The following is a 13273-nucleotide window of genomic DNA, read 5'->3' on the forward strand; positions in this document are numbered from 1 at the left end:
CCTATGATTTATGTAACCCTTTCACCATTGATAAACGTCCCATTTGATACGAGCTGCAAGCAAAAGTGCATAATTTATTATCGTCCACATATTTTCGCATTCCTTTGGTTGCATTATGTTGTGAACATGTCCATATTGTTACTGCTGCTATGGTTCTGCTGACGTTGGAAGGATGACTTGAGAGATGACTCGGACCCTACTGCTACGTGATGATGATGCCTGGACATTCTCTGGCGCCATCCCTCTGGCAAGATCATGAGGGTGAAAGTCGGCTTTTTTGCTCCGCGCAAGATCGTGAGGATGGATCCCGGACTCTTGGCTCCTTGCAAGATCGTGGGGGTGAAATTCCATACGCGACTCGCTCCTCGACTGGCCGCTTCCGTTTTCAGAATTCCTACGCCGCCTCTTCGAAGATTCCACATCGGACACGCTGCTCTCGCGTCGGTGCTTCGGAGAATTCTTCGACCGATGGCGAGAATACTCTCGGTGCCTTGGCGGATTCCTTCGACGGACTTGGGAGCGATCTCGGCTTAGCACAGGGCTTAGCGTAGGGCTTGTCGGGCGATAGTGAGAGCGGCTACGGTGCCTCGATGAACTTCTGGTGTAGTTCTCAGCTTCTTCTCGACTTCTGTGGCGGCTCTCCGAGCGATGGTGAAATCGACCTCGATATGTGGCATATTCACTTGTTGACTGGAGACTATGCTCGTCCTCCAAACTATCCCAAGCAGGAGACGGAGACCGGTCTCGGCTGGTTGTACGTCTTCTAGTGCGAGTGCTGCGCCTTGTGCTGCTCCTTATGGAACGTTCTCTGGGATAGTCTTCGCCTGAGTGGCGACCGTAATCATCTCTCTTGTGCCTGCCGTCTCCACCGTACTCGTGAATACGCCGTTGGCGACCATAGCTCCGATCCTGATCATTGTCGTAGTCGGAATCGGAGTAGTCGTGATAAGGAGACCGGTGTGGGCTATATTCATGCCGTCTGTCGGTTGGCTGTTGTGATATCACTGAATAGTGGTCGTCATAGCGACTTCCCTCTATCTCCAAGTCAATGAAACGAGGGTGCGATTCTTGAACACCATTTCGCTCTGGCACAGCCGCAGTTATTGGCAAAGCGATGGACTGATCTTGTAGATAATCTATGAATGGACCATGACAGCAAACAGGTTAGTTTATTAAAGCACCTCAATTTGAACATGTCACCAATACTTATGAATTAATCACACTACATCCAGTGACTAACGTACCTTGGTCGTATACCGGACTATACTCTCCTGGACTGGGGATGCTGTGCAATGCTTGGGTCTCGCTGACGTGGTGGTTCTGGGTGGTACGAACTTCTACTGGATCGGATAACGGGTCGATTATTGGACTCTGGACCTCACGAGCTCCCTCCCCAACAGCCAGATCCAAATGGTCTTGCTGCTCTGCTGTGGGCGGAAGATGAGACATGGACTTGGTCCTCTTCATGATCTTGATAGACCGAAATTCGTCGCGCCATGATGTGTTCCCGAGAACTGCACCGATCCTGCCATCCTTGTCCTCGACAACGGATTTTGCCTCGCCACCACCCAAATCGCTGATAGGGCTAGGGCCGCCAACGCTGACAGGAGCATCCTCTGTTTCGTTCAAAGACCGTCGCCCCCGAGAGGCTGGGCGACTCAGAGAACGCCTTCTGCCTCGAGAGGGTGCGCGGCTTCGAGAACGAGCACGCGAATTTATCCTACGGCTCTCGCTCTGGGCTGCAGTCTTAGACTCTCCTTCGCCAGATGAATCGCCATTTGTTATCACAGCTTGGGTTCTGCGCTCCATACTTGCCGCAGCCATCGAATCGCCGGCAACATCGTCCCTAGCATTGGTTGTAAACTGTCGTTCCCTAATTATCACGGCCACTTGAGAGCGACGTGCCCAAGACGGTGTCATACGCTGCTGTGCATGGAACTTCTCTCTGATCTGTTCGCCAGCTATAGGGTCCCCAGCCAAAACTGGCGGCTTCAATTCCTCTGCAGGTTGGGCACCAGTTCCTTTATGAGAAACACCATCGCCCTTGTCGTCGTTAAAAGTCCGCCGTCCACGAGAGATTGCTCGACCTCGAGAGAGACCGCGACCCCGAGTAACCGTCCTGCCTGTCCATTTTTGCTGTTCGACGACCATTCGACGGAAATCAGAGCCAAGTGACACACATCCGTCCTCATCATCATCTGTATCTTTCTTCACCTCCTCGTCCTTCTCATTGCCATCTGCCTGCTCATTGACATTTTGGGAGCACTCTGGCGTCTCCTGTACTGGAACCCTTCCCGAATCCATGACCATATCTTCCTCAGTCTCATCCGTGATCGCGTCCTGTTTCGAAGACTCGACAGTTCTTATCTCGGTCACTGTAACCAGATTCTTGCCGTTAGTCTCTGTAGCATCATGAATTGTGTCGGTCCCAATGTCTTCATCGCCGTCTGAAATAACAATGCTGGACCCTTTTCTTTGCTTCCCCGTCCGCTTTCCGGTGCGTTTTCTTGACAAGACCTCCTCCTTTTGACTAGCTCCGTTGTCTATAACCGACTTGCGTCGCCCTGACCGCCTGACGATCAGCTTCCCCTCAGAGGAAGTCTGAGATATCATCGAGGAGCGCCGCGTAGTTGTTTGAGGAGTATCGTGAGTAGCAGTTTCGGCTGGCGACTTTGACGGTTGCTTGGATGTCAGAATTCCTGTCAAAGAGGGTGCCTTGGATTCAGCCCTGGTCGGCGTCCACGTGGCTCTTGTCCTCGTTCGTACGAATTCCTGGTCATCTGGATCGGATGAAGTTTGGAGTGAAGGTCTTCTGGAGACGCGTCTAGATTGCTTTGAGCTGACTACATCACTAGTCGAGAGAGCCGTGGGCGCGTTAACAAGCCTTCGGGATGTTGCTTTTATGGATACACCTATGACGCGCGAAGGCGACCCTGCTGCAGTAGGTGAGGAAGCCCGATGCGGCTCTACCGCACGACGTCTGGGGTTCTGGTTACTTGTAGCGGGCTGCAGAGCGTCCTGTTGAGGTTCTGGATGATCCTGTTCGTGTGTATGTTGCTCATTCTCTTGCTGTCGATCATTAAGCTGCTGCTGCTGCTGCTGCTGTTGCTGTTGCTGTTGCTGTTGCTGTTGCTGTTGCTGTTGCTGTTGCTGTTGCTGTTGCTGTTGCTGTTGCTGTTGCTGTTGGTCTTCACGATCATTCTCCAAGGCGAGCGAGTACTCTTCCAGCTGATGGTAGCTCTCAATTCCAGGAAGATCAATGCCTGTGGCAGGGGCGGAGGCGAGGACGTGCATGATACCATCATAATTGGCGCGGCAGTGGAACCAATATCGAACCAGCTTCTCGTCCAGACGGGCCAACCGGGAGATGAATCGCAAGGTGCCAAAGTCGGGGATTCCTCCGTAAACCATCCAGGCGTTCACGAGGGCCATTCTCTGGTCCGGGGTGATGGCCGTAAAGCTGCTTAGGTCCTGATTGGCCATGGTGGATGGGTGCAGTGCTAATGAATGTGTTCCGAAAACCTGTACTCCTGCGCTGCGCGAACCAAATGCAGAGGCCAGTCACCGCCTAAAGTAGTCTAAGTTCTACCAAAATCCTGGTCCCTATCCAGGTCGGTTGTACTGTATGAGGCAGAGAAATTGGCCCCGCTATCAGGTCCTCCGCACGCCAGTTCAGTCGTTCGCGTGGATACAGTTGCAGTCATACTGATGCGCTCAATTGGTGGTGGGACTCGTTCTTTTGATACAATGATTGGTGCTCCTTTTGTCAAGAGCATAACCCCCACACATGTCTTGATGACTTTACGCGCATTGTTGTTGAAATCGTCCTAATCTCACGACAGGGGCACGGTGATATGATGATTCTGGCCACCAACCCCGCTTCCTGGATACCAACGCCCAGCATCTCCGCTACGGGAGACCCTTTTCTCCGCAAGCACCTTCACAAAACAAAGCAGGTTCCGCACTGGACACATTTGTAGTGTCGAATCGAGTCCATCTGCCCTGCGAGAATTGTCTATGACGAACTGAACTGCTTGGTCATGGAACTAATCCTCGTTTAGATACATCTTTCGCCCACGTCGTCAGGCACTGAAGCTGTTCTGTTTACAAAGCGTTCAGGGGCCACCGGGTGTCTCTTCTATTTTGTTGTGGATGTCATGCGGATTGCATGCGGTATGGGCAGGGGAAGTCAAAGTTCCTCCATGGCATCCTTTCCCATCCGTCTTCATGCTGTGTTCAAGAGTCTTTTCCTCTCTTACTCCAATGAAAAATGGGAACACCCATTTCCGCCTGCAACCAGCCCCACCCCGCCTCTTTGCTGCTGATGCTGCTGGTAATGTGATTGCTCTCCTTGTTCAATTCACTTTTACTCTCGCACTTTCGAAGGGCACAGACGCTTTTTTTCATCTTCGCCCTTTTTCTAAAATGGTCGTCCGGCTGTGGTTTCCCGTGTATTACTCCAAACAGCATTGGAGCATGTAAAAAAATAAAGAGCGCACAAAAGGTCGTTAGCTCCCTTTTTTCCCCCCTCTTCTTCTTTTCCACTTCATTTTCCACTTCCCGCTCCCTCTCGCCACTTCATACCACAATCTCATCTCGCCCGCTCCTTATCTCGCTTCTGCAAGAAGAAACTCGGACACCGACAGGATTGTAGGACAAAATATCTCGCCAGCAGGATACATCTCAATCCCTTTCAGACCCATCGATCTCACACAACCATGCTCAGGAACGCCAATGGGTACTTTGAGTACCAACCAGTGACACCGCCAGGGGAGTCACCACACGCGGTTAAGGCCTCGCCAATTGCCATCGCCAAGGGTTCACCTAACAACAATGCGGTACCTGTCAAGACTTCGTCCTCCCTCTCACTTGAGGCAACCACTGTCAAGGGATCTCCTCAGAATAACACTGATTTTATGCAGAGCAACAGCAACATCAACAAGAACCATAACCTGAACTCAGCAGATAGCATTGATACCGGTAGAGGATCACCCATGGAGGGAGTACAACGAGGCCGCTCCGCCGAAATCACAAGAGGTTCGCCTGTTGAGGCCAATAAGGCATTGCCGTTCGAGAATGTAAGAGGGTCCCCCGTCGAGGTCAACAGAGCGTCGCCGCTGGAGAATGCCAGAGATTCACCTATGGAGGTCCACCGGGGATCGCCATTTGACAACGCCAAAGCATCGCCGTTCGAGATTGGTCGAGGATCGCCCTTCGAGCCGCCAAAGGGACCTTTCTTTGAGCCGACAAGGGCCAGGCCTGCGGAGATCATCAGCAACGATAGCATAATGGCATTCCACAATATTGCGAACAACAACGCTGGCAATGCCGGCAACAACAACAACAACAACAACAATCCTTTCTATCAACTTATTCAAGCCAACAACCATCAACAGGATAACCGGGGCTCGCCTTTCGAAGCAGTAAGAATATCGCCAATTGATGTCAGAGGTCCAGTACCTGCACCTCAGCCAGCACCCAAGGCGCCAGCTCAGGTCCCGCCAGCACTGCAGGCACAACAGCACGCTCCTGCTCCCACTCCTGCCCAACAGATACAGCAGCTGCATCAACAGCTTCAACAGTTGCAATACCAACAACAACAGCATCAGCAGCAGCCGCTACTCCAACAACAGCAATATCGCCAACAGCCTCAGCAGCATCACCAGCAACCCCAGCAACTTCCCCAGCAACAGCAACATCAACAGCAACACCAACATCAACAGCAACACCAACATCAACAGCAACAGCAACAGCAACCTCAGCAGCAGCCTCACCAACAACCTCAACAGCATTACCAGCAACTCCAGCAATATCATCAGCAACCTCATCAGCAATCTCAGCAGCCTCAACAACAGCCTCAGCAACAACCTCAGCAACAACCTCAGCAACAACCTCAGCAACAGCCTCAGCAACAACTCCAGCCTCAGGAGCAGCATCAGCAGCAGCACCAGCAACATCACCAACTACCTCAGCAGCTTCAACAGCAGCTTCAACAACCCCAACAGCAGCTTCAGCAACATCATCAACTACCTCAGCAACCTCAACAGCAGCTTCAGCAGCTTCAGCAACATCACCAGCAGCATCACCAACTGCCTCACCAACTGCCTCAGCAGCAGCAACAACCGCATCAGGTACAGTTTGAGCAAGGAAGGGGATCGCCGGTTGAGAACAAAGGTTCACCGGGTCAGGTCGTCAGGGGCTTCCAGACGATCGAACGGCATGTAGATGAGCGCCTCGAGAACGAGACAGAGGAGACGCTCAATGCGCGTATCAAAGCCGACATTGTCGTAATGTGCCAAGAACGAGGTTCGTCAACAGCGCCATGTTATCTTTATTGCCATACTTTGGGGAGAAAAGGGAGGTGGTTCACTCGTTACTTTCGTCAACACCCCAGCACTCCCTCCCTGTTTCTTCTCCATTTCATCTATCAGTCCTTGTTCCACCCCAGCAAGTTTTTTTTTTTTTTTTTTTTTTTTTTCTATTTATCCCGCCTCCTGCCTTCGTTATCTCTTTGCGTTCATCTCCTTCAGTGTCTACGCTAAGGACGAATGAAGTGAACCTTCCACCCACTTTTCCCGCTTTTCCTGTATTGGTCCTATCCCCCTTGCGGATCTTAAATCCAAAAAAAAAAAATGTCACTTGTCCGTGTTTGGGTTTGCGTCAGCGGAGGAGCCAACGAACCATACAGGAAAAAAGAATGCGTCCGTGAGCGCGATGTCATTGTAACTTTTTTTTTTTTTTTTTTTTTTGGTTTGCGTGTGGAGAGCAAAACGATCCTCGAAACTAGGCTGGACAGTCAATAGTCAGCTCCATTGATGATAACAAAATAATTCTCCTCCCCCCTCCTGCAGCTCAGCTAACCCTCTTTCATCTGTTCATCTCTTTACTGTCCCCCCATGGATTGGCCTCTCCGCCTGTATTTACGTCAAACCTGCTCTGTCTCCATCCTGCCGCAACATGACGCGCGCAATTGTTCAAAACAGGCATCCCCACCGAAGGCGATAAGAAGACCTTGATCAAGGCATTGCTCGACTGGGTAAGGATACAGAGCCAACGCGTTTTTTATTACATGTGCAATCTCGGGAGTAAACACGCAGTGTACAAGCGCTATCATGTCCTGCCACTTTCACACCCCCTATCCGGCCCAGCCCAGCTAACTAAACACGATACCGCCGGCTCCAATTTACATGATTTCGCAATAGCAAAAAGCAAAGCCCGTCCCTGGTCCTTCAACTCCAAAGCTATGCTCAATTGAGCCTGTGGTAGTGAAGAAAGGCCCTATCAACACTATGTATCTCAATTCGCTTCTGCTGGATGAACACTTCCAAGGAGAGATCGCTTATGAGCAGCTGACCATCGGACGCAAACTGGGTTCGGGTGGATTCAAGGATTGTTACGCTGGAACATACTTGGGAGTAAGTACTGTCCATCGTTGTCCCGTTCCCCTTCATCATGAACCGCAATATATGCATTTTCCAAATGAGGTTCAGGGCTACAGAGAACTAAAAATAAGAGAGCCGATATTTGTCATTTTTCTATCAATAGGAAGCGGTGGCTATTGGAGAGCTCCGTGTTCAGAACTTCACAGAAATGGATATCACCGAGATGAAGCATGAGATCAATGTTCTTAAGTGAGTCCAGCACTAATACGTCCGGTGTGAGATATGGAAGGGAGAGGAGACCCGTTCTAATATTAGTGCCACCACTGCTCTCTGCTTCCTAGGCAATTGCGCCACGAAAACATTATCCGGTTCATTGGAGTGTGCACCAACATCAAGCATCTGTGCATTGTCACTGGTATGTTCAAGACCGCGCGGAACCAAGGCAAGAGGAGGCATGGGTTCAGGGGAAGGACCAGGATCACTCACCACAAAACGCTGATTATTCAATCTGTATAGAACTCTGCGAAAACGGTGACTTGTATGATTTCATGCGTAAGACCAAGAAGCCGACTTTTGGACGTCTCGTAAGTCTCTATCAAGCTAGGAAGCACGGGTTGAATGTCAGGAATGACACTTTCATGGCATTCCATTCTGATGTACGAGCGACTTTCTTCCAATAGATCATGTACATGCACGACATTGCTCTCGCCTGCTCCTATCTCCATTCCCGAAGGCCCAGCATTATTCACAGGGTACGGTTTCGTTTCAGGATGTGATGGACACGTGGAAATTGAGACGTTAGATGCTTACTGTCGTGCTTTCTTTATGATTCTCTGCATTGGGATGCATAGGACATGAAATCCATGAACGTTTTGGTAAGTTGTCCTCCAAATAAGATGTGTCCACCTCGTGCTATGATCCTATAGCATCTCTAATGGTCGTTTTTCTGAACTTGCCTTGCTTCTTTTCCACGATTTCAGATCTCATCGGACGATCGGGCAAAGATTAACGACTTTGGATTGGCACGTATCCGACCAAAGGCCAACGCATCTTTGCATACTCAATGTGGTACACCCAACTGGCAAGGTAAAGCAGGAATAGCGATGAGTAGCAGTGGCATAATGGCCTTGATATTGCTCCAGAGCCCTGCAGATTGACATATTTTGATCCTGTTACTCTTTTAGCTCCGGAATTCTGGACACCAAACCCTAGTTACACCGAGAAGGTGGACGTGTATGCGTGCGGGCTGATCTACTGGGAAATTCTTTCGTGGGCTGAGCTCGGATACCCCTACCACAACCTGACGGAGCACCAGCTTTACGAGGCAGTACGCGACCGGGAAGAGCGACCTCCACTTGAGAAGCTGAGGAAGTATCCTCAGTCGCTGATTGCCCTAATCCAGGATATGTGGCGCAAGGAACCCAAGAAGGTAAGGAAACACTTGCATTGGCGTTTCTGTCATGTTGAACGATACTCCTTCAGGTATCTCCCATCTCTAACAATGGTCCCTTTGGTTACTGGTCTGAAACGATGATAGCGCCCCTCCATGTCGCATGTTGTCGATCGATTGGCAGAGTACCTGGAGTAGATTGAGCCATACTATCCTTGGTGTTTCCGCAACGCGCCTTTTTTTTTTTTTTTTTTTTTTTTTGTGTATTTCTTTTCACCCGTCAATTCTTTCTTTTCGTGTATTATTTCCTTGCGAACTTTGCATTCCTTTCCTTTCCTCTAGGTTAGTAACGAACGGTTTTCTTTTTTCTTTTTTTTTTATCTTCATTCCTGTACTTTCGTAGCTACAATTCTTCGTTTGTTGAAAAAAATAAAATAAAAAATAAATAAACGAAAGAATAACCGAAGATAGTGAACACTTATATCGTCTCTCCGTACCATGTACGGCTCTAATAGCTCTTTGCAGGTCGTGGACGAGCACGACTTGTGCAAGAGAAGGTGGGGGACACTGAGCTGAGTTGCAATTGGAGGCGATTCGCCATTTTGGACGTTGGATGACTAAAGGACGGCTGAAAAGTGGGGAGATCTCTCTCTACCTGCATCCTTTTTTTTCAGCAATCAACTTTTGCTTGTCAACAACTCATTCCTCTCCCTCCAGGATTCATTCGTAGCAGTTGCAACCGGACAACGACAAAGGAACCACCTTAAGAACCAGACGTTAAACGACATGACCCTGAACATCCCACCCTCGACAGCCTCCACCAAGGCCGATTTCTACCAGGACCTCGAGCTGCAAGTCCAAGGAATCGTCCAGGGACAGCGTAACTGGGTAATTGAGATGATGGCCCCCTCCCCTAGTCGACCTTTCTATATCCCGTTGACGTCGAGATGGGAAGCCGTGTTCGGAGGTTATGCCTCAGCTAGGGCTATAGACATTCAACCCTCTGAACAGCTTTACAGGATTTAATAATCTTCTTTTAACTTCCCCCACCAAAAAAAAAAAAAAAAACAACAACGGCGCTTAATAGATCACCAACCTCGCCAACGTATCCTCATTGATCTATCACGGTCTGCGCGACGCTACAGGAAAGCCTATTAATTGGGCTGGATTCTATGTTTTGGACCAGAGCGTGGCTTCATCCACCAACAAAGAGGCTCTGATCTTGGGACCCTTCCAGGGCAGGATCGCTTGTACGAACATTGAATTCGGACGTGGAGTCTGTGGAACAGCCGCAGCCGAGAAACGGACGTTGTTGGTCAAGGATGTGCACGAGTTCCCGGGACATATTGCGTGTGATTCGGCATCGAACTCTGAAGTTGTCGTGCCTTTGGTGTTGGATGGCGTGAGTATTCCTTTCTTTTTTTTTTTTTTTTTTTTAATGAAAGTGATTACGCTAACGCTTCAACTTGGAATGCGAATAGAGGGTCATTGGAGTAATAGATCTGGACTGTGAGGTGACCGAGGGCTTTGACGAGACCGATGCGAGTGGGTTGGAGACCGTGGCTAAGATCCTAGTCGCGGCGTGCGACTGGCGCGGAGTTGTCTGAGGAACCCAAGAATTCGGATACCTGCGCATGTTTAAGGAAGAGGACCCATTGGTAGACGAATAAAGTGTGCTAGAAATGAAGGCAATTACCACGTTGTTAATGGGGGGGGGGGCAAGGTTGCCCGCGTCTCTCGCAAAACAAGGGCGCAGAGAAACAGAAGAATTTGGGGGGGAGGAACTGTCGGCTCGGAAATCAATTGGGCTTCGTAAAGCAACGTGAGGGAAGGTTTGGGTGAGCAAAAGTGCGCATTACCAAACTCACCCACGGAGAATAGAAGAAAGGATCTCATTTGTTCACTCTTCTCCTCATTCTCATTCCTTTACCCCAACTCCCCATTCCGTCCCTTCCCACTCCACTTCACCCACTTGAGCAGAAGCAGCCATGTCCACTCTGACGGCGACAGCAGCAACAGCGGACGACCTGGCTACGCTTACCCAGGCCCCAGACGCAGATGGCTCTAGCAGTAAGTGAGAATGACCTCCAACTGCCACCAATTCAAAACACTGCTGCCTGTGCCCCTTCTTGCCCGGACAACATCGACAGTGTGTATTTTGATTCCGAGTAGTGTAGCTGTGTGGTTCTCAGGCGCAGCAAGATACATTCTGCAGCGCTCGGCTGAGTTTGGATCTCTTTGTGCACCGATCGATCACCCTCGCATCAACCATTGCCATATATGAATATCGCGTGTACCTGATAGATCCGCACCGATGCTCTACTTTATAATGTAGATAACACCATCATCGAGACGATGCTGGATCTGGAGGAGATCGACAAGGATCTGTATCGGTCCAAGAAGCTGTGGGTCCCCATGGGCGCAAGAGGTGTCTTTGGTAAAGAAACGAATTCAATACTCTTGACAATGCCTTCTTCGAGATCGTTACTGACATGCTCTGCCCTATTCCTCCGTTCTCCGACAACTGTTAGGCGGCAATGTCGTTGGCCAGGCCTTGGTGGCAGCGACGAACACTGTCTCGACAGACTACTCTGTTCATGTATGGGCACAATTGCCGTTAACGTTTGTTCAGCATGCTTCGCGACGGGACGGACTTGAATGCTATTGGGGCAAAACCCTCAACCATCTTTTCTAATAATGTGCTCGGTGCATCGACAATCTAGTCACTGCATTCATATTTTCTTCTGCCAGGAGACCATTCAATCCCAATCTTGTATCATGTGGAGCGCGTCCGGGATGGTATGTTCTCTGCAGAATCAATCGCGAGAAAGAAACTCTACCAACCTTGATAGTAATGCGATTTTCTCCCCTCATAATACGACTGTAGGCAAATCATATTGCACAAGGACCGTAACAGCAACACAGCGCGGCAAGAACATCTTTGTTTGTACAGCCAGTTTCCAGGTTCCCCGACCCAGTGCACTGAGCCACCAATACCCCATGCCGAATGTCCCTCACCACAGCGAACTGCCAAGCCAGGAAGATTTGATCCGGTCCATGATCGATAGCCCCAAAGTCCCAGAAAACTTTACAGAGCTGCTGAAGCAAAGACTGGAGGAGGTAAGGATGCGTCGGGACTTGTTTGCTAGATCGTACATTATCCTGCTGCGAACACTTTGCTAACCTGTTTGTGTTTGTGCAATGATAGCCCGTAGCACTGGACTTCAAGGACACGAAGCGCCATACACTCAAGGAGCTGAGGAATCCATCTGTCAGGACGGAGCAGAGCTTCTGGATCAAATGCAAAGGCAAGCTTGGGGATGTGCTGGCACTACACCAGTGCGTGGTAGCCTATGGATCAGACCACAACTTGTTGAACACGGTCCCATTGGCCCATGGAAGCACCTGGTTGTCGAGGAGAGGAGCTAACCCAAAGATCACGATGATGGCCTCATTGGACCACTCAATGTGGTTTCATTGTCCATTCAGGGCGGATGAGTGGATGCTCTATGTGTGCGAAACGTAAGTCCAACTCTGCAGTCTTCTTTCTATTTTTTTTTTCGTATACCTTGGACTTCTCTAATGAACTTGGTACTTGACAATACTTTACGTATAGGCCTCGCTCAGGATGCGATCGTGGATTGACATTCGGAAGGATATACAAGGAGGATGGCACCTTGGCCGTATCTGTCGCACAAGAGGGAGTTGTTCGTCTGAAGGAAAGCACTCCTTCTGCTGCCACAGTCGAGCAGCCCAAACTGTAGAAAAGTACCGATAGACCCTTTAATATGCTGAGAAAAATAAACGGAAAATTGCATATCAGCTCTCGCCTCTATTTTTCTTGACCAAGGGGATGAAGGAGCAAAAGAATGAATGGACCGAGCGGTGGCCTTTTAGGACGATGTCCCAATGGACACGGACTCTGTAGGTGCTAATTGTACCCTTTGCTCCCTAACGCCCTCCTCCATTGCCTTTGTTTCTTTTATAGGTGCCTTTGGATCAAGTTCGCCGCTTTCCACCTTCTCGTTCTCTTCTCATTCCTTCACCTCATTCATATCAGGATCACGGCAATTGCACTTTCAAAAACTAAGAGATTACAGGCATCCTTGTGGACATTGCTTTTGCACTCTTCTCAGACAACAGGACCTAAAAAAAGACCGGCACATCTCCCATTATCCGCTCTCGCAATGATGGGTGAAGGAGCTGCTCTAGCGCCGCAATGAAAGGCACCTTTGACATAGATGCGACCTCATTCTCGTACGTACATAGGGAGGAATCGACCTTGCGTATCTCGAGCAACTTGCTCAGAGCAACATCTTTCTCCTTAACATGTATCAACGCAGGACTTTCGACATGGTTATGAATGAGGTTCAAGGTTCAAGGACAAGGCTGGGAGAGGCTGTTCTTTAATGATGGACTCGGCGGCAGAGCAAGTCGTTTCTGTATGACACCATGATCGCAGATACCTTAGGGATGCCGCAGGGACATTTTGTTGTCACTG

General features: G+C 49.7%; 4 protein-coding genes across 4 annotated transcripts; 3 read left to right on the forward strand and 1 right to left on the reverse strand.

The window, feature by feature from the left end:
* Positions 1 to 147: 147 nt before the first annotated feature.
* BC939DRAFT_498909 (uncharacterized protein) lies at positions 148 to 3483 on the reverse strand (the record flags this gene model as incomplete). Its single annotated transcript, XM_051559879.1, has 2 exons — positions 148 to 1136; positions 1245 to 3483. 2 exons carry the CDS (start codon positions 3481 to 3483, stop codon positions 148 to 150), a joined length of 3228 nt encoding a protein of 1075 aa, XP_051416942.1.
* Positions 3484 to 7289: 3806 nt separating this feature from the next.
* On the forward strand, positions 7290 to 8970 carry BC939DRAFT_392045 (kinase-like domain-containing protein; the record flags this gene model as incomplete). The annotated part of the gene is made up of 9 exons (XM_051552004.1): positions 7290 to 7419; positions 7550 to 7631; positions 7724 to 7760; positions 7847 to 7966; positions 8063 to 8134; positions 8234 to 8257; positions 8363 to 8468; positions 8567 to 8811; positions 8920 to 8970. The coding sequence occupies 9 exons, from the start codon at positions 7290 to 7292 to the stop codon at positions 8968 to 8970; spliced, it is 867 nt and encodes a 288-aa protein (XP_051416943.1).
* Positions 8971 to 9331: 361 nt separating this feature from the next.
* BC939DRAFT_437070 (GAF domain-like protein) lies at positions 9332 to 10471 on the forward strand. The gene is made up of 3 exons (XM_051553655.1): positions 9332 to 9660; positions 9860 to 10174; positions 10254 to 10471. Exons 1-3 carry the CDS (start codon positions 9559 to 9561, stop codon positions 10377 to 10379), a joined length of 543 nt encoding a protein of 180 aa, XP_051416944.1. The 5' UTR covers positions 9332 to 9558; the 3' UTR covers positions 10380 to 10471.
* A 656-nt stretch (positions 10472 to 11127) lies between these two features.
* On the forward strand, positions 11128 to 12536 carry BC939DRAFT_391795 (HotDog domain-containing protein; the record flags this gene model as incomplete). Its single annotated transcript, XM_051551984.1, has 6 exons — positions 11128 to 11209; positions 11304 to 11371; positions 11496 to 11571; positions 11660 to 11892; positions 12002 to 12294; positions 12389 to 12536. 6 exons carry the CDS (start codon positions 11128 to 11130, stop codon positions 12534 to 12536), a joined length of 900 nt encoding a protein of 299 aa, XP_051416945.1.
* Between the last annotated feature and the right edge of the window lie 737 nt (positions 12537 to 13273).

This window comes from Gamsiella multidivaricata (assembly GCF_025024155.1).
Source record: "Gamsiella multidivaricata strain RSA 2152 chromosome Unknown BC939scaffold_4, whole genome shotgun sequence".
NCBI lineage: Eukaryota > Fungi > Mortierellomycota > Mortierellomycetes > Mortierellales > Mortierellaceae > Gamsiella > Gamsiella multidivaricata.